This window comes from Toxotes jaculatrix, chromosome 16 (assembly GCF_017976425.1).
Source record: "Toxotes jaculatrix isolate fToxJac2 chromosome 16, fToxJac2.pri, whole genome shotgun sequence".
Classification (NCBI taxonomy): Eukaryota; Metazoa; Chordata; class Actinopteri; family Toxotidae; genus Toxotes; species Toxotes jaculatrix.
In genome coordinates, this window is record NC_054409.1 from 14,175,601 (window position 1) to 14,202,334 (window position 26,734).

General features: G+C 38.8%; 3 protein-coding genes across 4 annotated transcripts; 1 reads left to right on the top strand and 2 right to left on the bottom strand.

Annotated features, from left to right (window-relative positions):
- Nucleotides 1-584: 584 nt before the first annotated feature.
- On the bottom strand, nucleotides 585-2,547 carry rln1 (relaxin 1). Its single transcript, XM_041059338.1, has 2 exons — nucleotides 2,051-2,547; nucleotides 585-1,488 (listed from the first exon to the last, which is right to left on the bottom strand). Exons 1-2 carry the CDS (start codon nucleotides 2,244-2,246, stop codon nucleotides 1,133-1,135), a joined length of 552 nt encoding a protein of 183 aa, XP_040915272.1. The 5' UTR covers nucleotides 2,247-2,547; the 3' UTR covers nucleotides 585-1,132.
- Nucleotides 2,548-2,970: 423 nt separating this feature from the next.
- On the bottom strand, nucleotides 2,971-13,102 carry plgrkt (plasminogen receptor, C-terminal lysine transmembrane protein). 2 transcript variants are annotated; one of them, XM_041059339.1, is made up of 5 exons: nucleotides 12,955-13,102; nucleotides 12,448-12,549; nucleotides 5,104-5,234; nucleotides 4,379-4,488; nucleotides 2,971-3,779 (listed from the first exon to the last, which is right to left on the bottom strand). In XM_041059339.1, exons 2-5 carry the CDS (start codon nucleotides 12,526-12,528, stop codon nucleotides 3,652-3,654), a joined length of 450 nt encoding a protein of 149 aa, XP_040915273.1. In that variant the 5' UTR covers nucleotides 12,529-12,549; nucleotides 12,955-13,102; the 3' UTR covers nucleotides 2,971-3,651. The 2 variants fall into 2 exon arrangements, with proteins under 2 accessions (XP_040915273.1, XP_040915274.1); XM_041059340.1 differs by having other exon boundaries at nucleotides 12,856-13,079.
- A 4,043-nt stretch (nucleotides 13,103-17,145) lies between these two features.
- Nucleotides 17,146-26,295, top strand: LOC121195737. Its single transcript, XM_041059391.1, has 10 exons — nucleotides 17,146-17,247; nucleotides 18,453-18,513; nucleotides 18,720-18,970; nucleotides 19,247-19,343; nucleotides 19,727-19,993; nucleotides 20,991-21,098; nucleotides 22,680-22,748; nucleotides 24,055-24,105; nucleotides 24,433-24,556; nucleotides 25,627-26,295. The coding sequence occupies exons 2-10, from the start codon at nucleotides 18,459-18,461 to the stop codon at nucleotides 26,114-26,116; spliced, it is 1,512 nt and encodes a 503-aa protein (XP_040915325.1). The 5' UTR covers nucleotides 17,146-17,247; nucleotides 18,453-18,458; the 3' UTR covers nucleotides 26,117-26,295.
- The last annotated feature ends 439 nt before the right edge of the window (nucleotides 26,296-26,734 follow it).

The window sequence follows — 26,734 nt, forward strand, 5'->3', positions numbered from 1 at the left end:
TGTTTTTTTGTTGCTGCCAAACGGGTTATGTTTTTTTTTTTGCATTAATATCTTTTTTTTTTTTTTACTCATACAGCTGTTGTGGTGATATATGTGTATTGCTGTGTAACATCAAATATGAGTATTTTGTGAAATATGTTTTTTTTAATCCAAAGACTTTGAGAAAAACCAGATGTTTAACAGTTTAAACTGCTGGTTCTTCTTTGCATTTATTTCACTTTTAGTTTGTTGCTGTGTGAATGAAATGAAGCCCAGTTTTTTGTCATCTGATGGCAACATGCAGCTACCTTTAATACATTCATGTGTACATAGATGTAAATATTGAGATGGATGAATGTGTGGTTTATTCCAAGTGTGTATATACTTTTATTAAACAACTAGTAGTGCTGCAATACTATGGGCATGAAAATGAACTTTTTTTAAATGTAAATGTGGCTTGCTCTTCACATAGAGCTTCACCATATTGCGAATGATATTATGGGTTTTGTTAAGGGGGAGTTAAATGTATGTTTTTGCTCAGTCTGAAAGGGTTAAAAGAAGAAAAAAAAAAATCCGCCCTTTTGGAGCAGTGCCCTCCGGGCGTTGACAGAAAATCATCAGGCGTAATGTTGTGAACACAGGGCAGCAATAAGTTCACAGCAGCCTAAATGACATTAATGTGTGATATGGGCTTGTGTTGAACATATGAACGTAGTTTAGTCAGATGCTCTGCAGGCGGGAATACGGACGCGGCTGACCGCTCGAAATCCTTTCCACGCATGTAAACAAGTGCAGGAGACAACACATGATACTGCTCAGTATTTCATAGTAACACAGTATTTAAAATTTATTGTCAAGGATGCTGAAAGGGCAACAACGTACACACAGAACAGGATTTTTTTTTTAAACAAAATATGAAGTAAGAAGAATAAATAAAATGTGGCAGAGAGATGTGAGGTTGGAGTGATGTGTGCAGTCAGACATGACTGGCAATAACTTACTATAGCCTATTAAACAGCAGATGTGAAGTGGCTAGCCTCCCTCTTTTACCTCCGACACCTTCCCACAACTGTCTACTACTGTCCATCACACTGCCTTCATGTCACGACCCCTCTGCCATCACCCATCCCTTCTCCCTCTCCTCCTTCCCGCCTCAACACAAGCGTCCAATGTCATTCTTGGTACAGCCCTGGTTACAGCACATCCCTGCCACACCCAGAGAAAAGTTCCTCTTCTTCTTGCTCGATATGGGTCGGTCAGCTGCCGCCAGTCTGGCGTCTTGCTCGCCTAAAACAGCGAACGGCTGAGACTTCTCCAGCGGGGCCAGGTCACTCAGGGACTGCTGCTGTCTCTCCCCTATGGCCCCGTAAAGAGCCAGGAGGTCTGCCAGGGAGTGAGAGGAGGCGATGTGGAGAGGAGAGCGGCTATCTGTGAGCTCTGCGCCACTTTGCCAGGTGTGCTGGTTGTCTTCCACTGTAACATCGCTGAGAGAACTCCACTGGAAAGGGTCTGGGGAAAGAAAAATCAGAGATTAGTTACAGTTACCTCACAGCTTATTATATATCATATGTCAAAGACACATCAGAATATAGTGGTAAAAGGTGCTCTGTGGAGGACTAACAACAGAGCAATGATGGCAATGATGATTTTCATGTTAAGTCTAATTAAACATTAACGTGAGCTAACCATGGTGCTGAAATGTGAGCCTCTGCCAATCAGCTGTCTAACTGAAATATGTTACCTGATTAAAACCCTGTGGCAGCCTTACCCTCTGATGTGTAATAACACACCACCTAATGTTCTGGAGAGATTTAAGAATTAAAACAATCTATTTCAGTTCTTCACCTGTGGAACCTTTCTTCTTTAATCTTACTGAGACAACTATTCCTCACACTATTTCTCAGCTACATTAGAATATATTTAAAGTCATGTTTCAACATATAGTTAAATGTGTATTTTACAATGAGTCTTGTGGTTAATGCTTGTGAACAGTTTTTTTTTCTGATATACATTTGTCCAATAAGTGTGCACATATTAAGCAATGAATGGGACTGGAGTAATGTCAACCCACCTGCGTCTCCCTCTGTGGATCGCTTCCACCGGGAGCCTCCGCAGGTGAAAATGACCGCTCTGATGAACTCTCTCCCGCACAGTTTCACCCCGTAGTCCCTCGGTACGATCAGTCTGCTCATTACATCAGCCTTCACACAGCTGCATATGCCACCGACGCACACCACAGCCACGGCAAGAGTCAATCTCCAGAGCATTTTCACTTTTCCCGGAAACAGGTGGGGTCAGATGAGCTCCACCTCAGATCTGATCAGGGTTTCAAATCCTGCTGGTTTCCTTGTTGTTGTTGTTTTTTTGTTTGATTTTTTTTTTTTTTTTTTGTCAGGAGAATTCTGTTGAGCCGGCTCAAGTTGTAAAAGATGCTTCTGTTCGTCTGTCTTGTGTTGCACAGCAGACTTTGGTGTCCTTGTTCTCTCTTGGTCAGTGGACACAGCCTTTTATAGTCCTAGTCACTAGTTCACTCATCAACCTATACTTTCAACCCCGACCCCCTCTCTCTCCCCCTCCCTCTCCCTCTCGCTCTCTCTCTCTCACACACACACACACACACACACGTCATTTAGATTGATGACAATGACGTACTTGGACTCATTTCTTTGTTGTAGTATCATTAGGAGATATTTGAAGTTACTCACACACTGTCTCCGCTTGGAACCCAAAGACGAGTTGCAGCGATGATTCAGACACAAATGAAACTGAGGTGTGTATGGCAATTTGTACATATCACTGGGAAGAAATTAAGATTGTAGGTGGTTTAGGCTTCTACTAACACTGCGCTCATCTCTAAAAAGAAAACAAAAAGTGGTCTGGTGTTTATACAAAGCTACTGGTTTCTGCGTTTTGCATCAAAATAACACCTTGTCACAAAAAGATGTTTATCTTTGCAATATTTATTTTTACGGAATCACAAATATAGTTTCCATGATGTCAAACATGAGTTTAAAAAATTCTAAATATATAAAGCATAAATATCAGCACCCTTTAATATAACCATGATGATAAAAATAAAAGTTACATGTGCACCAATGCTAACTATAGCTTTGGTATAAAGCTCCTCAGCTCTTCTGTTACTGTGTTTGTGTTTTGGAGTCTTTCTGCCTTCTAGAGAATTACAAAAATGACTAAATGCTGCTTTAGACGAAAAAGAATATGATAAACAAGAATAACACAACTTATTGAGACAGTCTCAGTGTCCCATGGTGTCTGAGGGAATCATATTAAAATGTTTAAAGATACAGAAGCTGAAGAAAATATTCATTTAACATTTATTTCATCATATACTACAGTGCTGTATTACTAACTTTTGTATTTGGACTGATCTTCTGCATCAGATAATCTGTTTTATTAAGTACCTAATTCATTATTTGGATGCTGATGCTCCTCCAATAACAATTACAATAACCACAAAAACAGCAATGCCATTATTTTATTTATACTGACGTTAATTTCAAGTCCATGAGAGAGAATCAGTGCAAACCACGGACTCAATTAACTTTAAAAAGGCGACTGGTATATTTAACATTTTTCTCATAATTATGCCAAAGCATTGTGGGTGAATGCGCTGAGCGGACGATTCTGATTTAGTCTCAAACAACCAAGTCGTCACTTCTCCAAGAAGGAGGCGAGGCTGCTTTTAGCGCGGCGGGCCTTCTCTATGCTATCGAAGGTTGGAGTCCCATGAGGCAAGTCCAGACGGTCATGTTCAGACGCCATGATACTCTCAGCCTCCCCTAAAGGTACAATGGAAGAACGTGTTGTGATTTGTTTTGATGCGATGAATGGGTGTCAATCATTTTTGTCCTATGCGAAGGTGCTGGTCTAACGTGGTTTTAATAAAGGTTAATTATTTGGTTTCTGCCTCTCCTAAGTGAGCACTGATGGCAGAGAACAAATGGAAGTTGTGTTAAAGCTGGTTTTAGTTTGTTGAGTTTTAGTATATGTACATGCTGTGTGTATACAGTAGATCTTTGATACCCAAAAAAGGACGTGATACCAAAAGAAGTTTAAATGACTGTCTGATCAGTGTTAGTGTAACTGTGCTGCAGAATTAAGAATCAGTAAAGGTGTTTTTGATTGATATGAACTTTTTGTGAACTTCTTGTGATAATTGTGTGAATGTTGAGGAGAAAAGCTTGTGAAAAGCTGCAAAGCTCATTTACAGCATTTTGTTTTAAGCTGTTGTCTTTGAAACATGAGTCAACAAAAACAGAGTGTAAACTGTATGAGAAATGTGCAGCTCGCAGATAAAGCTTTTTTTTTTTTTCTGGCTGACATCAATGTTTTGTTCATGTGATGGATGATAATCATGATGATGACTGCGTAGTCTTACCTCTCATACGATAAATGAGTGTCCCATAGGCGCTGTCCATCTGGTAGGCAAATACGAAACCAAGAGGAATGATGGGAGCGAACAGGGCCGGCTTCTTTCTTTTAACAGCTCTGAAGAAAAGTGTAGAGACAAAGAGATGAAAATCTGAATATTTTCCACTGGCAACGTGTGATAAAAAGATAAATAAACAGAATAAACAGAAAACTGAATCTGTTATTTGCATCAAAATACACACCGTAACACAGCAGACCATTTTGTTGACTTTAAAATTTTCAAAACATCTAAATCATGGGATTAAGTGAGTCAAACTCCTGATGGACGAGCTGCAGCCATTTAAGTGTGTCATGCTGCCCTAGCGCCACCTATAGGTGGCTTATGCTGTTTTTTTTCCAGTAAAACTGTAACCACATAGTTAAACTTTACGTGACCACTGTGTCTAACAGTGACAAAACGTCATACACAGAGCTGCACCAGTTAAAGGCCACAGGACTACAGAGTGTGATTAATCTGATACTGAAGCTGTGAAGACTCAGTTCAGTGACGATCACACTTTACAGCTGTCATGTACGGGCCAATACAGGTTGTTCTTTCACTCTGTATTATTACTGGGTGTTGTGTGTGTGTGTTAGACATAGGTCACCCTGAGTGAATCTTATCTTGGGGGGGAAAAAGAAAAAAAAAGAAAAACTTGTAGGTTTTGCGGTATGAGCGGTTACAACACTCACCCCAAAGTGAGTCCCACTGTGGCCACTGCGTAGAAGGTGCCGAAGTATTTGAGAAACTCTCTGGACCACGCAATCTGCATAGCCATCTGTCTCTCCCTCATCTGGTTCTGCATCAGGATCTGACGCTCCATCTGCGCAAGCAAACACACACACACACACACACACGCACGCACGCACGCACGCACGCACACACACACAGGAGAATGGACACAGAAGACGTCATCAATCATAAAAGACTTTTAAAGCCACATGAGGACACTGTCTCATGCCTCTCAGTGTTTGTAACTTTGTAACATGAAATATCTAATGATCAGAAAACTAATTTTATTCAATTAAAGAGACAAATTAACAAATTACATTAGCAAATGCTAACTGCCCTTTAGTACCAGAAATGCTAATGATATGTTTGAGGCAATTTAGAAACTGCATCTTCATTACACAGTTTGTCCACCAGAGAGAAGTGACAGGTTTATGTTTAACTGTAATATGTCCTCCTTAGTATTTCTATCCCATTCACATTTCTCCAACAACCAAATTTAAGGGGTAATGTGATCTTGAATGTGATCTTGAATCACATCATTTAACCATTAAAGTGTTAAAATAAAAAATAAAATAAAATAAGAAAAAAGACAAAGTAATCCTAAACAAGAAAAATATTCTGAACATAAACTCTGCTCATGCAATGAAAATGGCAACCAGAGATATAAAAGGTATCAGTGTGGCTGGATATGAAAGCAGTGAGACGGAAAGTGAGGTGGACAAAGAAAGGGTCAAAAGAACAAGAGAGGGACAGTCTCAGAGACGCTGTATCCATGCTGAAGCACTTCAGTCAGATGGGTCTTTTGTCTGCTGTTTCCTGTTTGACACATACACTCACATGCACACGCACACAAATGTATGCTTCCTGCATGACAATTGCCACTGAGCTGACTGAGTGACATTCTCATTTAAAAAGCCTTTATTCTCAAAAAGTGAAAGTGCCAGAGATGAGCCTTTGTTTCCACTTAACAGGAGAGTGACTCCAACTCACTGATGATGCAAAGGTTTATAAAAAAAAAAAAAGACCACAGTACCATTCGAGCGAGTCGATGACATAAGTGAATGGCATAAATTACAAGATGTCGGAGAAGGAGCGTTTTGATTTCTGATTTTCTGCCACATTGTCATCATCAGTTCTGTATGTCTCTCTTAATGGCAGAACATTATGTGGCACTGAAGCTAAAGTGAATGAAATTAAATAGGTGGAGCCTGTTAAACTAATGGAGACTTGAAGAATGAAAAAGTAAAGCAAATGAATAAATTAAAAAAAACACTCACACTTAAATTACCACAGTAATTAAAAACACCTAACTAAAGACTGTAAATAATTGCACTGGGCATTACACAAACAGCTTGTAAACATGCACTTCATACATTTTGCATGCCCACAGTAATGGCCTTACAGTACAACAGTGCCCATTACTACACTGACTGTAAAATTCCCTAAAGAATTAGGACTTAGCAGAGGATGATGAGCCATTTTAAGCTCTGCAAAGTTTTACAGTACAAGAGCAACAAGTCAGAGTTAATTTAACAGTGTTTTATGAGGGAGTCGGCTTCATATTGACCAACTCCCAGCTCCAAATGTGTTTAACTTGTCAAGCAGGATGAATAAGGGCAAGAATGACTCGTCAACCCTTCCTCAGGGCTTCATGGGTGGCAGAAGAAATGGCCTCCACGCTGGCAAAGAGTCATCAACTGTTAGTCGACAAAAAAAAAAAGAGCCCATCAGTTATATGACTGGAGCAATACTGTTCAATATTTTTACAATTTAAAAAAAGTGATTAGGAGTGGTGTGACATATTCTAAATAACACAGATTGCTTTTTGGTTGTCTGCAATCACTCTTCTCCTTTAGTACAATAAACAGAGATTATTAAGAAGTTTAACTCACTTCCACGTTTTGATAAAGTTATTAATGGTCATTCATTGTTGTCTTAGTGCCAGTGTCTCTGGAGTTAAACGTATGTTTGATTTCACAGACAACTAATAGCCAAGGGACACAGCATTTCTTTATTTAATTCATTCCTGTATGTAAACAAATAACAAAAAAGAAGAAATTCCCTCAAGGCATCACTGAAATATCGTAACTGAGATTTTATGCCTTCAGCCACAGCTGTCGCCGACGCAAAGACATAAAAATGTAATAGCACTGATCAGACACCTTTGGTGGTTAATACATGACATAAATTGTTCTCCTGTTGTGGCCATGTCAAGAACATCAAGTTGGGTGATTGGCTGACTGAAGTGCTAAGCTACTAAAAAAGGAGAGGCCTAAAATTAAGAAAACAGCTCAGAAGGGTGAAGCTGTAATCAGGAGACGTCACAGGCAGGTAAAAGTACAGTAAATGGCACTCGAGTTAAAGAAACGCAATCAACCCTTAAATCTAATGTGGTTTCATGCTATTAGCCTGATTGTGGAGGGTTCAGATCTACATCTGTGAACATTAAAGACTCGTTTTACTCAAACAGCACAAAACATACAGTGTACATTATCTATATAATGATTTTGGTCCATATACATTTTCATGAAACTGGTTATTTAGCAGAACTGAAGACAACTGCTCCTTTATCGGAAGAGACGAATGTCTGCATATCCGCTTCGTAGGTGAAGGTGGACTGAGTTGGGAAGTAGAGTGAAGAGCTACTGCAGATTGTTATGTAATGCCTGCTGAGGCATGTTTATGTTTATTCACTGTATTTAGATTCTCTGGTGGCTGAGCCTGGTTTAAGTTCTCATCATGATAAAACTGAGGAGTTTTCTTCCAACACAGGTGCCTCAGCTTTGTGCAGTAATAGAGAATTACAAAGGAAGCAGTTTATCATTTCACACTGAATTTCATATAGGCAGTGAATATTACCTGGTAACCTTTACTATTAGTGACAATAACACTGAATCAATGACTGATTTTAGAGCTGTAACGTTTAATCAATTATCATTCCAGCATAGTCCAGCAACACAGAATTCCTCTGAACACACAAGAGGCGTCTATGTACATTTTGATGCTTTTGTTCCTTGTGAAACTTTGGAATCCACTGCTGTAACCAAGCTTACTACGACGACTACCCTCTCCAGGAAGGAGGAAGCTACTAACCTTTTATAGCCACGGGGGGAGAGTGTTTCATTTTCAAGAGACTGTGTCTGAGTAATGTTTTGAAAGAAATGGAAATAACAGGCACAGCTTCTGTAATCAGCAGTGCTTGTGCTCTAACAGTGGGGTCCACTGAGGTAAATTAGTGAAAAAATAATGACCTCGAGGACAGCTCGTTAAAATTAGACAAAGTTGAAGTAGAAATCAAATGCAGCAGGTGCTGTAAATGAGTCAAGAATCTAACTGTGTTTGAAATGGACCTCTTTCCAGAGTTATGCATACATACATATCACCCATCCATTCCCAGAGCCACGGTGGCCCTTGAGAGTGAGCAATGCGTAATAAAGGGTTCCTTGTGATACAGTCAAAGAGACGTCATCTTGCGTGAAGTCATCCCTTCTCTCATCAAAAAACAGGAAGTAGACTAGAGACACTGAATGTCTGAATTTAATAAACCATCTGGAAACTACCCAGTTCCTATCACGGATAAAACATTTTTGAGTCACCTTTGGGTAAGTTTCTTTTGAAGAGGGCAGAATATTCCAGTGGAAATAAAAATTAATTAAAAGAAATAGAAACTGCCTCAGCGGGGGGCATAATCTGACATAGAACAATTAGATAACAAATATTTATATAAATAAGGATGAGATAAACTGTCTATCCAGCAAGCAAATGCACCAGCTGTCTGTTCATTTGTTTTTCTGTTGAGCCAGGAGTTGGACATTAACTGTGCGAGATGGACTATTTCAGCTCAACTATTTTAAAAAGGTGTTCAGATCATGCTGTGAAATGACCAATGCACACACAGCTCCCAAACGAGCATGAAGGTTTTCACACAAAAATTCCTAAGAAATGATCATCAGCTGAGTGATGGCTGACACAAAAGACTTCAAAGGAGACCCAGGTGTACCACACAAAGGTAACACCCCCTGACTTTGACAAAAATATAAGAATGCATATCTTCCATGCATGCATTATGTACGTCAAGAAGGTTTCATGTCTTTGAAAACTGATGCTCTCCATCGAAAATCAGTTTATTGGCTTATAAAAAAAAATCTGCTTGAGTGATGCACTCATGCAGCAGTAGAGACTGAATAAGACTCCCCTACCCTGAAATTAGCTTGTGTACTGCCCTATACTGGCTCTATGTTTGTCTGAGGGCTTGCTAATTAGCTCAAAGCTAACCCAGGTGCTGTTGTTTTAAACAGTACATAAATGAACAGAACACAAAACTGTACTGCTGACTCTTCAAAGCCAAAGTCTTTAATGTTGGTCTCTGGTTAACTTGTCATAACCATATGCCAATATTTTTTTACATTTTTGTGCTAAATGAAACTTACAAATTAATCTATAAACATGAGCATCGGGTTGATTGATAATCAAGATCTCCACCATCCGGAAACTCAACGCCCTGTCTGTTGGAACCCACCTACGTGCCCCCTGTATAAAAGCATCGAAGAGCCAGCGTTCTTCTGCTGCTCCATCTGCTACTTCACCACACTCACAGTAACCAACAGGAGCAAACTCATCAAAACCACAAACACACACAGCAACTAAATCCACTTCCAACCTCACAGATGTGAACACAAATACTATTACCATCCAAAACACTCAATATGTGGTCAATATCACAGATCTTGGATATGTTAAAAAAAAAAATCTTGACTTGACAGACAATTTGTTCTTTCTATGTTTCTCTATGAAACACTCTTTTTATTAAATGTTAAATGTTGGGATTAAGATGGTTAGGATGTGGTATATAAATAAACTTGACTTAATTTGACTGACATCACAAATTCTTCAAGGAATCTGAATAATAAATTATCTGGTGTTACTGTTCCTCATCCTATTTTTTTCATTCATGTTTTCATGATGTGTTTCCATGTGATGACTATGAGGTTTTGTCTGATAAACTTGAGTTGCTGTGGCAGCATCGTGTTACCTTTACCTACGTGTACTTCAAAAATAGACATCATGTCTCTTGGTGAAACCATAAGGTATGACCAATAGATTTAGGGGCAAGTTTGGACAAGCAGCAGACGTTTACACAATGACTATGAGACTGTGACTGGAAAAAGCAGTGAAGAAAAAGTGAAAGAAAGAAATGAGCCACAGTGAGTCCATTCCCAAGGTGACAAAGTGAGAGCAGAGCCGAAACGTAAGCGGGAAATTCACTGACATTTTCTAGAGGCTGGGGACACACATAGAGCAGGACAATACCTGGAAAACTGACATACACGAATCATCATGGTCTACATACTGAAAGGAGGAAAGGAAGTACACATAAGAGAGAGACAAAGGACCACCACATCTCTCTCTCTCTGTCTCTCTCTCTCACACACACACACACACAAGTCTTAAATGTTGTTTTTCCAACAATTTAAATACAAAATAATTTATGTATTTTTGCAGCATCTGTAACTGGTTTTAATTACTAATACAAATATTAATGGATGTAAAAAAATTTGACGTTATGTCTGATAAATTAGGGGGGTTTCTTCAGGGTCTTGGTTGGCAACAAAAACTACATTTTTAATTATTTGTCCTCACCTTGTCTAGGGAATAGCTATGATCAACGACAAACTGTCATTCGAGGATACTGAGAAATTTATTCAGGTCTGGATTTAACTAGGATCAGATCATGAGCTCGGTTTATGATGATTATTAATTACCCACAAGACACTATGTGGCAGTGTTCCAGGGTTTTAACAATCATCTGACCTTGGCTTTTTACCTTTACTCCCAACCAAACATAAAACTACAGGAAATGTTTGCAAATATCACAATATCTGAATCTGTAGAGGAAGAAGAACAAACAAAGCTTGATTTATATTGTGATTTGCATTACTTGTAAAAAGTGCTGAAAATGAAACTAATCAAAAACCTTGCGGGAAGGTCTTTGCTCACCTGCTTTACACTCAAACCCACTTAAGTTCAGTGGATGCCAATAAAAAAGCACAACCCTATTATTATTAACCAAGACTCATTTTTAAACATAAAGTGAACAAAAACATCATTTACGTCATTTCAGAGGTGCCATTTATCCTCAAGACATGCGTCATACAAGCGGACCCATTTCCTGGGAATTTTCAAGTAATGTTTAAGATGGACCCGTGATTCAAACACAATGCCCAATGACTTTGACTTAAGGGCAAGAGCATGGCAAGGATCAATTAGCTGTGACTGATGTGACTTGAGAACACTGGCAAGCAATCATCTGTGACATCTTAATGCAGGGGGAGGCAACTGTGATGCTTCATAGATATTCTGAAATTGCCGGGGTCAATCTTACTCATTAAATTTGGTGATGTCAAAATACAATTTAAATGTTGAATGTGAAAAAAGTAGAAAAATGATTTTCTGCCACAGGCCGTAATATAACATTTGATCTTTAATGACACTGAAGAGTTTTTAAGACTTGAAATGTTAAATGTATTCATCAAAATTAAAATATAAGTTATGAATATACTTTAAGCAGACAGGCGGAATATTGTAAAATAAGAAATGTCTCAATCTGTACTAAAAACATAAATGTGTTTATGAATAATAAATATGAAATTATCTTTACTAAGTTAGGCCAATAAGACAATGTGGACACACTACAGCAATGTTTAAACACATGCCTAATATTCAACTGTGAGTCATTGTCATGACCCAAACAAGGGCGCTCTGAAATTCAATTGCCAAACATTTACCATCACTACATAGCATTAGTCATCATCTACCACATTTACAGCTGCGAGAGAATCAGAAAATTATGGGGCAGACAAGACAACAAAGCTCCTGGGTGTAAGTCGGATAATGTCATTGGTGTTATGACAGTCACGTATCCCACCTGCTGCTCAGCAGCTCGCAGGCAGGAATAAATCACAACAGATTGGCCCCAAAAAAGGAGAAGAAAAAAAATAATCCTTTATTTAAAAGAAAAAAAAAATAATGAGTGCAATAAAACCTACAGTTTCTAAATTGGAATGCTGAGATTCAAACCCTGGTTCTGATATAGTATGATTCAAGAAAGAAAGAAAGATAGAAAGCAAGCCAGGTTGAAACAACAGATAAAATCCAAACCAAACTCTGGTCCATGCGCTGGGTTCACTGCAATATTGACTTAAACAGTAATGTTAAATCTTACAGCTAGATTTTTTTTTTTTTTTTTTAAGGTGAAGCCTTCAAGCAAAACTCAGCATCACTGCTGTTTTTGGACCTTCACTCACCTGCAGCCGTGCATTGTGGAGCATGAACTCTTGCTGCTTTTTAAAGTTTGCATCCATGGACTTAGACAGGAGAAACCCCATGGTGGCGTTGCTCTTGCTGACCTGAAGATATAATTACTCAAAATTATGCTGCAGCCACAACATGAGGCAACACACCAAACAAACAGGCACATATCCGCAGAGTATAGAGGTACTACTGGTTAACCAGCCGTGACATACCATTTATTTTAGGTTGTAAAGGCAGTGTTGTAAATGTTTCACTGTACTGCCCCATTTCAATGGCACACATGCTAACTCTGTCTAACATGCATATTGTGCTATGTATTGCAAGATGATAGCAATACGTGGCAAAGGTCAAACTACTTGACACATGGTTTTGTGCCTTTGGCTAACAATATGTGCTAATACCTCCAAACAAAACGGCTTGTCGTGCTTCACCTGGGATGAAGCTGTGGTTTTGACCGTGGCTGTTAGCTTGGCTGGCTAAAAATGAGAGATTTTACATACCTAATATACTCTGAAGACGGTAAACTAAACAACTTGATAGCACAGGTCACAAAGACAGGACCAACGAGGATTCAAGGGCATGTCTCTATCAAAACATATGAGCACCTTAAAAAAAAAAAGCGGCTGACTTCCTCTCTGTACTTTGTCAATTGTCACCTACCACCAGGAAGCATAAATAAACACTGTACTTCCGTGAAGACTTTCAAAATAAAACTGAAAACATGCCACCTCGGTCATGGACAAGAGGGACGCTTTACAAATGCCAAGACTAATATTATAGCAGCATTTTAGTGACACCCTACCACCAAAATAAGTAATTGTAAACTCATTATACAGCAAAGGAGTTTCGATTTGGTCACACATTCATTCACATTCATCACATTCATGATTCAGAGGAGGTAACCGAATTATGATCAGGCTTCTGCTCTGAGTAAGTGAAAAACAGGGCTTGAGAAATGCTCGTTTTACACACAGTGGTTGTGTTAAAGAGGTATAGTGTTTATCACAGGCTGTGGTGCCTGGCTGGCTGCAGTTAGCTGCGAAATGGCTCTCTCTGTTGGTCATTGTGAGTATCTTAAAAGGCCTGAGTGATCAAATGAGCTTTTTTGGATTTTAACTTAAATATGATTAGGTATGAAATTAGAAGGACCATCTTGGAATTAATCTTTGAATTATGCTCAAGTCAAATTCTGGATCACAATCAGCCCTTGTACTGTGGGCAGTTTTAACCAAGGGGGCACCAAAAAAAAAAAAAAAAAATTAACCACACAATAGGAACCTCACAGCTGAAGAAATTCCCTGCCACCAAACCCCATGAAGAATTGGACCTAAAAAAATACATGATACTGCGCACTGATTTAAATTTTAGTGTTATACCTTAACTTCAACAAACTTGTGACTCTGGGTCACAGTGTATATAGAATTTAAAGAACAGTGATAACCTGAATCACAGGGGTATAGTACTTGGTTTTCTCAGCATTAATGTAGGATTATCTGCCAATCTAATGGGCTTGTAATGACATAGATTCAACTGCTACCTCTTTCAAGTGACACCATAGATTATGAAGTTACTTTAACTACTGTCAGTTATTTTAATTTATTTTTAATATATTACATATTTTTCAAGGTAACTTCAGATATACTCAGAAGTGTAATGGAGTGAAACGTAGTATTTGTTTAACATGTAGCAGAGAAGAAAGTTTATATATGTACTATATCTTATGTAAATGTTGTTGGCTGTGTAGATAAGTGGTACAGGTAAAAGATCACCCCACCCTTCACAGGAAGGGTGATCTATTACTCGTACATCCCAGTCGGCCTTTAGATTACTTTTAATTTTATCTGTCAGATCGAAAATGCACCAGACTCATGATTTTCATGCTGTAATGAACCATATCAAGCCAAGCTATCTTTTTCATCAGTGTATTACAACAGCGTCGAGGACTCCTGGCCAACTTTTATCTTCCTGAACAGATGTCTTCTTAGACTACAGAAATAACTCTTGGTACAAATGCACCTTCAACATGTGCAAGTCACAACATCATCTTAGTATACATCAGCTGTGTAAAAAAAACAAAAAAACTAAAGTTGTCCTTTGTGTTCATTTTTCCATTTTTAACATTATAACAGTTTTGGGGGAAAATTAATATTTTCTGAAATGTCATGACAAATATGATATCTCACAGTGAGTCTCCTTCTCGCAGTATTTTTTTACATCCTGGTTACACCCCTGCATACTTAAGCTAACTGAATGTTTTAGTGCCCTCATAGACCTTCACAAGTGTTGGGTTCCACTGAAAAAAAAAAAAAGGTGTCTACATGTGATATGTATCACAATCATTTCCTGCACAGGAACAGGCGTTTTATTTATTTTACCTCTGAGTGATATGGACAGTAAAGCCCATAGGAGTTTCAGATTTTTCCGGGGTTTCCACAAGTAATTAGACATTACGGAGGAATCAGCCAAAGATGAACTTCCCTGGGGCAACAGCAACGATAAGATCAGATTTAACATTCCCGTTTCACAAAGACCAAGTCACGCCTGAACATGCACAAAATGTGGGAGCCAGTAAATGAACTGCTGGAGAATCCACATAGTTTCCATATAGTAATACTGACAATTGTACAGTTAACTCTCTGCTAGAAAGAGCTGGTGGAATCACTAGATGCATATCAGCCCCTTGAACATGGGAATTCCACCTGGCTGATAAGCTTGATGATAGAAATCGCTGGCCAAACTTGTTTCTGATGTGTTGAGTCAGAATTTCTTCCATTCAAATTTCCAGATTTCCCAAATAATGTGTGTTTACTTCCGCCTTGTGTGTTCGGGGATATTGTTCTTTTGGCTGGCACAGTCGCTGAAGCACATTTGCATGTTAGTCCTCGTACTGTATAAGACTGAGAGAGAAAGGGAAACTAAGAGACAGGACAGATTTCAACTCAAGCCAGTCTTATTTAAATAGCCTAAAATATGTTTTTATTTTGTTTATACTAATTCTTTTGTATTTAAAATGTAGGATATGCAACTTTGTTTTATATATATCATCATTCATTCATTCATTCATCTTCTATACTGCTTGATCCATCAGGGTCGCAGGGAGCTGGAGCATATGTATCATCATTAACCACAATTTTGAATTTGAGTTTTCATCATTATAATAGCATTCTTCTTGGTATTATTATTATTATCTGTTTTATTGTTGTCATAGTTGTAGTAGTAGTATTGTATAAAAGTTCATTATTGACGTTTGAAATGATAGTTTGACAAAAAGTCTTGACTTACTGCCTTCTCAGGGCTTTCAACCACATCTCACAGTCTTCAACAGCATGGATGACGAATTAGCAACCCTCATGTGCTGATGAAGTGATGAAGCCAGTGAAATGGGTTTGAAAGAGCCTGCGAAAACAAGTAAGTAGACCTTGAGCTTTTACTTGTGTCTCTCCCATTTTCTGCTACCTACCTTATTGTGCAGGTTAAGACTTTACATTCAAGGCATATGATAAGTTCTTAAACATGATGCACCTGAACAGATTGAACAGTCTGCTCAGTAGTTAAAATAGCTCCAACTCGACCAGAGACAACAGTGAAACGCCTGCACATTTCTGCATATTTAACAATAAATGTAAAATATGGGCCATTCTGTTGCATAATGAGAACTTTCACTTTTGATTCCTTGAGCAGATTTTGATGATACTGCATTTGCAATTTTCCCTAAGTAAGATTTTGACCACAGCACTTGCAACACATTATTTTTTTTCACATTGTTGTGTGGGAACTTTGTTTATGTAGGTATAGGATCTGAATACTTCCTCTACCACTATTATAATCATTATTTTTGTTGTTGTTACAGTTAGGACGGCACCACCGTTAAATCTTGTATACTAACACAGTTACAGTAAACGCCATGGTTTACCTCACACTACTGACACCAGTAAATCTCACTGGAGAGTAAAACACTTATTTTATTCACACGTGAGGCTGTAAATTGTAAATTCAGTGATACATGAATCACCGCGGGAAAACTGTAATGTACGCGGATGTTTCATCGCAGAAACAGAGAGGGGGGGAAAAAACCAGAAAGTTTCAAACACTGACGATAGCTGCGTGATTGGACTTTCAAATGTCTCTTAATATTTTCATCTGTTGGTCACAATGCAACAGATAAACGAACACATGTCCCTGTCATGTCAACTTTGACATTTCACCAAAGAAATCTGAGCCTTGGTGGTTAGATATGGCTGGTTATGGCTGTTAATTATTTATTTCTTTTTCTTAGTTAGATAAGATCCCTTACAGCTAAAAAAAAAAAAAAAAAAAAAAAAAGAAAGAAAAGAAAAAAAAACTTCCGTCTCTGTCAAAACAACCATCGGGCGCTTTATTAATGATTAACTATTTTGTTTGAGTAGACTTTTTACTGGATGATGATTAAGTTGGTTTACACTACTCGTTTCCCCGCCGAGCTTTGTTCTGTTACGCGATATTATGACTTTTATGGTGCCTACACTCACTGATGGGAAGAGTGACACTGTCAGTGGGAGACTCTCACCTCCTAACCGCTGGCAAAAAGCCGACCCCCGTTACCTAAACTGCTCACTGTGCTGCTTTAGCGTCTCTCAGGTTGGGACTTCTGTGGCAAACAGTCGAGATGCACAGAGTGAAGCAGAACCAGCGGTGGGTGTGTCCTACAGACGTATAAAGACAGCAGACGGGTCGGAGCCGCTTCACATCGCTCACAGCAGAGGGAAGAAGGAAACATTTAATGAAAACACAAATAGCTGTTACATGACCAGAAGGTAAGAATACATTATTAAGTGATAAACAACAGTCCGTGTTTGTGCAACTTTAAATTCTTCTTCTTCTTCTGCATATTATCGTTGTTGTTGTTGTTGTTGTTGTTGTTGTTGTTGTTATTCACTTCTGTACATTTAATGCTGGTGGAAGAGCTTTATTTATGAGCATTAGAGTTTCTACCTACTTGTGATTTTTTCATTTGTATGTATATATTTGTATTGTTAGCGTTTTTAAAATATATATTTAAATATGAATTGTGTTTGAATCTAGCTCACTGTCCTGAGGACCAATACAGTTATCTCTATGTCCACCACAGGGAATAATAATACGTGCAGAAAATGCTTAATGACTTCATGACTTAATGACTTAACATTGGAACTTGTTTGAGTTTAATGTAATTCTCATACTAGTCAAACAGCTCACTGAGAGTAATCATCAATACCAGCTCACCCACATTAAATGTCCTGCAGAACTGCCTTTTCACAGGAAAACAGCACAGAAGATGACTAATCATGTGATAATCACACATTTCAATAAATGGCTTGAAGCCAAAGCACTTTGAGGTCTGTTGAGATATATGCCATTCACAGGAAGCTTTACTTGATTTGTGGGTATATCTCAGTCCTAACAAAGCTAAAAAAACAAACAAACAAACAAAAAAAAAAACCCCACAACAGATAGTCTTGTTTATGCAAGGAACCTTAGATGAAAGAACTTCTAGAAATGAGTGTGGCTGAATAAAGCCTTTCCACAGAAGCCTGATGTGCTAACAGATGTGCCAGATACAACTTCCTTAGTAGAAGAAAAACAGATGTTTTGGTGTGTGTGTGTGTGTGTGTGTGTGTGTGTGTGTGTGTGTGTGCACACATACAAAAGTGCACATTGACACAGTTCCAGATTGATACAGCAGCATTACTGAGCTACTTTTGTGAGAATAAACAGGGAAGTTACTTGCTTTGCAGCAGAGCTGAGTCATAAGTCATCTGATGTGAAATGTGGAATAACACAGGAATGGTTTACTATCATATCGTTTTTTTTCCTTTTGTTTTTTTCAGAGTAAAGAAATAAACTACATTATAGGAGTTGTGGCAGTGGAATCTACATTTGGCATTCTTTACTAAAATGACTCATGCTGCCAGTAACATGAGGTCAAACATGGTCAAAGGATTTCTACATCTGTAAAACTCCCTTGTGTTTCTTCCTTTAGGTCTCAATGGACTGGGCCGTATTTGTAATTTTGCAAGTCATACTTCAGCCATCTCTCTCAGGTGTGTACAACAATGGAGGTATATATATGAGTAAATAAGAGCACAAACAGGACAAAGACTGCACCTACATGATGCGTTTCAATTTCTGTTTGACTCACAAGCCAATATCAAGTTGCTATTATAAAATTACATGCTTTGATGTTTTATATTTAATGGCTGTGAACCAAATTTACATTGATCTTGACATCTGCATTATTTCTCTGCAGTCTTGTTCACTGTGGAGGTAGAGCGAGCCATGTATGAGTCAGAGTTTGGAGGAGAGGTGGTGATGGGCTGCAAGTTTCAGCCTAAACCAGCAAATCCTGATACTGACCTGAAGGTGACCTGGATCACCTCCACCTCTGGTCAGGAAGTGTACCAGATGAATAACGGGGTGGAGCGCATGGCAACGGAGAAGTATCAGGGCCGAGTGAGGCTTCTCAAAGAGGAGCTAAATCAAGGCTGGGCCAAGTTGCAGGTCATTATTGGCAATGATGTTTTCAGTCTTACATTTGTTGGGTACGTGGTGGGTTATCTAAGTTTCTTCAAAGTGATGGGGTCCGCCTGTCTATCGGTAATTACTGACGTGAGGGTCAAATTTTCCATTGATGGTGTGGATGTGGGGGCATGGGATGATAATACAGAATAAGACATGAGAAAGGGAGGGATAATCCAACAGGATTTAGGTTCATTTAAACTGTGACATTTGGCCATGAGGACATTCAAGGAGTCCTCTTCTTTTGTCACTTCACAGGTCTCCAGACTCAGGATTAATGACTCTGGAACCTATCATTGTTTGGTGCAGACAGGAGAAGGAGCTGACTATAAACCAATAACTTTGTCTGTTATAGGTAAGTACACAGTCTGTGACAGTGTAAACGTCTTTTTAGTTTTAGTTTCTTGGTTTTTTTTTTTTTTTTTTTTGTGGTTTTTTTTCCCGACCAAGACTTTAGGGGCTTACTTCTAGGAATGCTCTTACACAATGGTCCTATGGTCATTTCTGGGCAGTTGAGAGAATCACTAATTCTGAAAATGAAACTAACGCCAGCTGTACTTAGTTTGGTGGGGAAAAATGCTTTTAGCTCATTTAACCTTCCCTCAAAATCCCTTTCCCATATCAATATGATGCAAGATGTGTTGATCATAATTTTATAATAAGTTTAATTTTAAGATTGGTGCTAATCTAAACATACAGTTATAAGTATATGTGCTTTCTTCCTCTCTGATTCTCCAGCACCATATAAAGTAGTGACTAAACACATTGAGAAGACTCCAGATGGCGAAGACGTGCTGCTAACCTGCCAATCTGAGGGATACCCCCAGTCACCTGTTGTGTGGCAGGATGGACACCTGAAGACGCTCAATTCCAACACCACCGCCGTATCAACACCAGACCAACTTTTTCTAGTCACCAGTCAGATCCGCGTCAAATCATCGCACAAAAACAACTACACATGTAACTTTACAAATGACGGCCACTCTGCAACATTTCATATTCCAGGTAAATTTGTATTTCCTTTAAGGCTTTCTACCAAGGCAGTCCTCAGAATGTTTAACTGGAGAGAACATGGAAGCAGACAGGGTTTTAAAATGCTCACCATGTAACTGCAGCCTGGGAACTTTAGTGCATGTCGTCACCCGTCTCTCCTCATTTCCCATCAGCTCTCTACTGCCTAGAAAAAAAAAAAAAAAACATCAGTTGAGAAGCAAGCAAATAAGTTTTCCTGTGTCCCTCTGCATTTGTATCACTATTTTGGCCTTTCGCTTTTCTGCACATCACCCATGTTAAACTCCCTGCCTTTTTCTATGGAAAAAAAGCAGAATTGTCCTATTTTGAACGGTCACCAAAAAAAACATCAGAGGCGGGAAGTTATGTGAAGCTTTGGATGTTCATAGGAAATGTATCATCATTGCATACTTATCACTACCTACGCACTTTCTCTCTGATTGAGAATGTCAGCCCACATCAAATACGATAACTAACAAAGAGAAAAGGAATCAGTGAGTTGTGTGTGAGCATTTTTAGCTCTTTCACACAGTTTTTTTTTTCCAGAGTGGCAAGCTTTCACCCCACTTTTCAGTGAAGCTGAAGGTGGTGTTTGAGCTTTGAACGATTTAGCTGTGCGTAGGAGTTACGAGAGCTTTTATGTTTGGAAATGTTGTATGTTTGTGTGTATGTGGGCTGTAAAAGCAGTTTATTTTGGTGCCAAATAATGGAAGATGAGCTGTGAATACAATGACGAAGAGAGGAAAAAAGACCAGACTGCTTGCATAACTAAGTCTAACAAATGAGTCTCTTTAACAGTTGTATTTTTTTTAGGTCTTGACCATTAAGAGGAAGTTTGCGATGGTTTGCGTTGGGATATTTGGTTATTTCCATGGTGGTTAAACATATTATGCCAACACCTGTTCTGGTTCTGTCATTGTTCAATTATAAATGTGATACTTTAATTTCTGAGGCACATTTTAACACTAGTCTTTCTTTGTTCTTTCCACAGATGAAATACCTGTTCCACAAGTAAAAACTGATGGTCTCATCGTTGTACTGAGCATAGCTGTAATAGTTTTCATAATCGTCGCGGTGCTCGTGTATCAACGGCGAAAAGGTAAAGTTCTTTACATATACAATACATTATGTGTAGTTTACAACAAAAACAGCTATACATAGAATGCAGGTGTAGAATGGGGCAAAAATATCAAAACCACATTCACTGGTAACTGATTTTGATATATGAGCATATGAGACAATACACACCAGGAATAACAATGCATCATAATTCCACATACAGCTGTGGTGAAATATTAAAGTGACACAGTGACAAATGGCACATGACAACAGATACATGTGTGACAGATGATTAAAACTATCAGCCAGTAATCTTGGACACTGAGACATTCTGTCAGTGTGTAGTATAAAGGCACGACCTGATCTGAAGTCAGACTACAGGGGAGTGGTGGGGTTACTCCAGGGTTGGATTTCCCTTTAGGGTGTACACCGAAAGAGTGGATAATCCAGTCATTTGGTGGCAGGCCAAGTTTTAGTCCTTCACTGTTTCCTCGTTCCATCACATTCACTGTTTGTTTATTCTGAACTGTCACCAACCCAGTGAAAAATGACACACAAAACTGCAGTGACGTAGGACAGAACAGAACATAATAATAATAAATAATTGTAATAATTGTAATAAAAAAACACATTGCTCTAACAGAACTTTAGTGTCCAACCAGAACTTGAAAATTCATCTTCAGTTTCACCTCAGACAACTCACTGTAGTGCTGAATTCATTAGTCAGCATCCAAAATGTTCCCTTCCTCTATCAGAGCCATGGTGGTTGTTAATTTTTTGTTTTTGTCAAATGTGCAGAGGAATTTGTGTCCTGTCAGTAAACAGCTCTGTGCCAGTGAGGGCAGCACAAGCTTCGCAGGAGACTGTGATACATGTTGACTCAAATCGTTTGCCTCTGAAAAGAGGAAGTATTTTTAAACTAACTGCATGAGAATGATTTGGCCCCGTTATGTTGGTTATTTGGCTTTTGAGGGAATTTTGTGAGCATGTGACTCAGTCTGCCTGTTTTCATGAGACCATGACTTTGCTCTTTTGATGACCACAAAGTTTGGAAACACCCGGCTAATCGTGGTTTGTGTGACAGGGGAATTTGAAGCTATTTGTAAATGCATGGGTGCTTTTTCAGTGTAGCACATGTTTGTTGTTCGTACAATCCCCCAAACAAACATCATCATTTCAATAGAAGGCTTATCACACGTTTCTCTATATATGAATGTATGATCATGATAAGTCTCAGTTTAGTTACAGGTCAGGAAGCCTGTGGGTGACATTTTCAAACTAGTATCAGGAAAAAGTGACCATTCATAGGGGTCATTCAAGTTGTTTTACAAAAGAACAATAACATTAATGAATGATAAACATATAGCATATCACCATTCTGTCAAACATATAGAGATAAGTTAATGTAAAACACTTATCAAAACATTTTTTAGTTTCACTTTCATTAAGCTGCTTGAATGATTTACAGTAGATCAGGAACTATTTTTACAGTATACAGGACCAAACAAACATACACATATAATGACTTCCACCTTGTAATATCCCTGCTTAAATACATACACACATACTGTACACACTAATAGTAATTTTTGTTTTTTGGTTTTTTAAAATTTTTTGATAGGATCCAGCACTCCACGCGCCAGGAGGCATCTGGTTGATGATTGGGAAAGTCATGTTCCTGCTGATGCTTGTGAGTTGAAACAGAGCTTGTGCTTTTCAGCATTCCTCCTGATCCATAGGAACAGACATATAACACAGTGCTGGTACTACAGAAATTCAGTTTGCACTGTGCACTGTGCATTTATTGCTCATTGCTCTTCTCGAAATGCTGAGCTCCACGACACAGCCTCAGGGTGCGAGGACAGCTGCAGCTGCAGCTGCACCTGCTCTGCCTGGCTGTGGTAGCTAGAGCTGTAGCTCTTCAGCGCTATGGAGATAGCTACATTAGCTTTACTGTGGCTACTCTTAACTGCTCCTGTCAACAACCAAAAACTACAGCATTTAAGGGCCTGACTGTCTCAGTCACAGCCACAGCAGAAACCAGTCATACCACAGAGCAGAGAACTAGCTTCATTAGCCTCCACTACTTATCTCAGCATTGGCTTGAAAGACTGAAACGCAAAAGCAGTTTAGAAGAACTGGCAACTTTAGTTTCAGAGCACTTGTGAAAACAACTACATAAACTAAAGAATAAATAAGGAAGTGGCAACAACGAGCACAAAAAGTGTTCTGCAATAAATAGGTTTCTGTAGACTTTAGTCATATTGCTAATGATGCATTTGTAATATATTTATACACCTTAAGTTAGATACTCACATTTTCTGCCACTTCTCATGAAGATGATTGAGATCATACATTTAGGAACCAAAACTGTGATTTTCCTTCCCATCATGGTGATTGAGCCTGGCTGTGGTTGACTCTTTTTCACGTTGTGCTGTGGATATCGTGCTCATATGCATGTACTTTTTCACTAGATCAGTTATGCAGTGTGCAGCAATTTACTCATGGAAAATAAAACTTATTGTTTAATGAATCATTTTCAAAAGTGGCTTAGCTGTCAAACATCTAAAAGCCCTGCTGCTGTCTGCAGTAGAGACTGTGCTGCTTGTGACCAGCGTGGTTTAACCAAATCTTAGCAAGTGAGCGAACCAACATGCATTATATTTTCGCTAATAAGACAAAACTCATATCACTGCATGACCTCTTACCTTAAATAAAAAAAGACCTATGTTTAAATTGCACATTAGAAATGATGAATAAGGTTTGCTTGACTGAAGCAAAGCTCTTCAATAAATTTATTTATCATCAGGGTTGATAGTGTGCAAATGCTATAAAGTACATTGTTTCTATATTAGAATAACTGAATTTAAATTTGCATTAAGATGTGTGTGCATAGATTTACACCAGCACAAAACTTGTAAAGCCACTGTGGCATTGATGATTGAACAGCTCTCATGTGAATGAATGTTTTCTAACAATGCTTTCCTTTCCATCAGGCCCACAAATAAATAAAGTCAATGAGAAGGAGGGAACTATGTCTAATGAAGGTGAGCAGCTCTTAGAAGTATTGTTTACATGATTTCTGTTTTTCTGGTGATGTATAAATGATCATCCTATATCATTCATTTGCATCGGTAGTAAATAAACAGCTGTAGGTTTTCTTTCTGTATCCTACTAAAAAATTGCCGGCTGAAAAAAGGATTAGTGCCAAACTGCCACAGACCTTCTTCTGCTACATTCATAAAAAATGCCTTTTACTGCGAAAAATATCTGCCTACTCTCTCTAGTACTTTACAGGCAATTACGTGATTAGTCTATTTGATCATCAAATAGTGTAGATATGATCGTGATTGCGTCTGTTTTTTGGTCTGCAGATTGCATGGAGGAAAATCTGGGGGTGTTTCTGAAAGCACACTATGCTGACACCTTCAGCACAGAGGTGAAAAGCCACTTAGGCGCTTTCGATGTGGAGGAGCTGCCGAACAGGCTCCAAAACAAGTGAGTCACAAATACAAATTTCCGAACTGATTGTCAGGATGCCCTGACTTTCTTTCTTCTGTAATCTTATTTCCAGTAACAGCAACAACTTGATTTTTTTTTTTTAAACCATTAAGAACATTTTTAAATACACTTTTATCGCATCCCTTAGAAGTCACACAAATCTCTGCATTCTGCATCACATGATGTATGTATTGATGTCATTGTGAATAAATGTCCCCTCTGGAGGCTCTTTCCCTTTTGAAAGGTTTTTAGTACATTTGTGCCACAAGCAGAGAATTTTTAAAAATAAATGAAACCTCATAGAAAGCATGTGAACCTTTTTAAGTAGTATAACAGATAGGCCTGTTTGACTCCATAGTGAGCTTTCCATTCTTGGAAACAACATAATCATTGCCTTTAATGGGATAAATAATTAGTTTGTTAAGCCAACTGAACAGGAGCTTGTATCATGGCTCAGTCATCCCAGAAAGTGGCACAGTGAGATTCATCTGCACATCTATGCAAGTTATGCTAGGTCAGGGGTGGGCAAACTGTTCCACAAAGGGCCGGTGTGGCTGCAGGTTTTTGTTCCAACCAAGCAGCAGCACACCAGACTTGACTCATTTAATCAACTGATCTCAGTCTTCAGACAGTTGATTGGTCAAACTGTGTGCTCTTCATTGGTTGGAACAAAAACCTGCAGCCACACCGGCCCTTTGTGGAACAGTTTGCCCACCCCTGTGCTAGGTGATGCTAAAAGGGCTAGTTTGCATGCACATTAGCCAGGTACGATAGCTTCCTCCGAGCTCTCTATTCCCTAAAAGGTCGGTAGCCTACTGTCAAGACAGCTTGATAATGGTCAGTTAAACAAATTTGTATCAAAGTCGAACTCAATATGAAAAATTTGTACAGGTTTAGTTTGCCTTTGCAGGAAGTTTGCTGCAAGTGATTTCATGAAGTCTGTCACTGACTTAGGAACTGAAACTTTGTGTGTGGGCAACGGGACATACCCAGCCAAAGTCTATACTTTTCTATTCGTACGGGCCTGTATAGTTTATATTACAAGTCTGTTTGTTTTTATTTTTCAGTGAGCGTCAGGCTGTGAAACTTCAAGCTTTACTCCCAGAAGCTGGAGAGATACTTTTTCTTGAGGGACCCTCAGGAAGCGGGAAGACAACAGTGGCCCATGTCCTGATCTCTTCTTGGGCTGAAGGGCCTGCACATGCCCTCAGTGACCTCCTCAATCTCAGCATTCTCAGAATTCTGATATATGTCGACTGCAGCAATGTGAAGGGCGACTTGTTTCAGGAGATAGTGACTCAACTTTCTCTCACGGAAAAGACATCAACAGAATATAAGCTGAGGACTGTGTTAACCAGATCCAGTGGGACTCTACTGTTGCTGGATGGGTACAGAGAAGGGAACCGATCTTTCGATGAGTCCCTAAAGACGTTCCTAAGAGAAAGAGCGGGATGCAGGGTGCTGGTCATGGCCTGTCCGGGACACTGCCCCACACTCAAGGAGACAGTTGGGACAGGAGCGGTGCTGATGCTCCAAACACAAACTGTGAAATACTGAGAGCACAGAAGCTTGTGACCTAAAAAAAACAAAACAAAAAATAAAACACATTAATATGATACAGTTAAAAAAAAATTGTATTACTGTTTTTGCACAATGTATGATGAGATTTTTTTTTATAAGCCCAAATTTGCTGCAACAGTATGTGAAAGACATACAATAAATTTCTTGTAATAGTTGCGACTCTTTATTTAGCAGTTCTGAGTGTCATTTTGAATAAAAAAAAACAAACAAACAAACTTAACTCTTCTTAACAAGAACTTACAGTAAGGATGGGGAAAAGGATGCAGTGAAAATGGTAATACACAGTAACTGTTTGCACGATTCATGAAACCCCTGAGAGTGATTTCAGACTTCAAACTCTCTGTTTCCTTCAGATGTGATTACACTTAATGATGCTGCTGTTTCTGTTTCTATTCTGTGTCAGAGCAGGAGAAAAAGAAAGATCATCGTTAGGGTCACTTACTCGTTTGCAAGCGAAGCAGCAACAGTTTCTCTGTGCTGTGTGAAAAGGGAAGTGATTCTGTCAGTATTCCTGGCAAGAGACCTTGTTGATTCCAGTAACATTTATGTAAAAAAGAAGTTGCCATTTTATTTCTGTACGTTCTTTATACTCTG

What these genes read in the sequence shown, in the direction of transcription:
- rln1 (XM_041059338.1), bottom strand. Translation starts at nt 2,246, where the DNA reads ATGCTCTGGAGATTGACTCTTGCCGTGGCTGTGGTGTGCGTCGGTGGC. An exon ending in ATCCACAGAGGGAGACGCAG is followed by an intron (nt 1,489 to 2,050) that starts GTGGGTTGACAT and finishes TTCTTTCCCCAG; the next exon opens with ACCCTTTCCAGTGGAGTTCT.
- plgrkt (XM_041059339.1), bottom strand. Translation starts at nt 12,528, where the DNA reads ATGGGGTTTCTCCTGTCTAAGTCCATGGATGCAAACTTTAAAAAGCAG. An exon ending in TCCACAATGCACGGCTGCAG is followed by an intron (nt 5,235 to 12,447) that starts GTGAGTGAAGGT and finishes TTGCTTGCGCAG; the next exon opens with ATGGAGCGTCAGATCCTGAT. An exon ending in ACAGTGGGACTCACTTTGGG is followed by an intron (nt 4,489 to 5,103) that starts GTGAGTGTTGTA and finishes ACTTTTCTTCAG; the next exon opens with AGCTGTTAAAAGAAAGAAGC.
- LOC121195737 (XM_041059391.1), top strand. Translation starts at nt 18,459, where the DNA reads ATGGACTGGGCCGTATTTGTAATTTTGCAAGTCATACTTCAGCCATCT. An exon ending in TGCAACATTTCATATTCCAG is followed by an intron (nt 19,994 to 20,990) that starts GTAAATTTGTAT and finishes TTCTTTCCACAG; the next exon opens with ATGAAATACCTGTTCCACAA. An exon ending in GGGAACTATGTCTAATGAAG is followed by an intron (nt 24,106 to 24,432) that starts GTGAGCAGCTCT and finishes TTTGGTCTGCAG; the next exon opens with ATTGCATGGAGGAAAATCTG.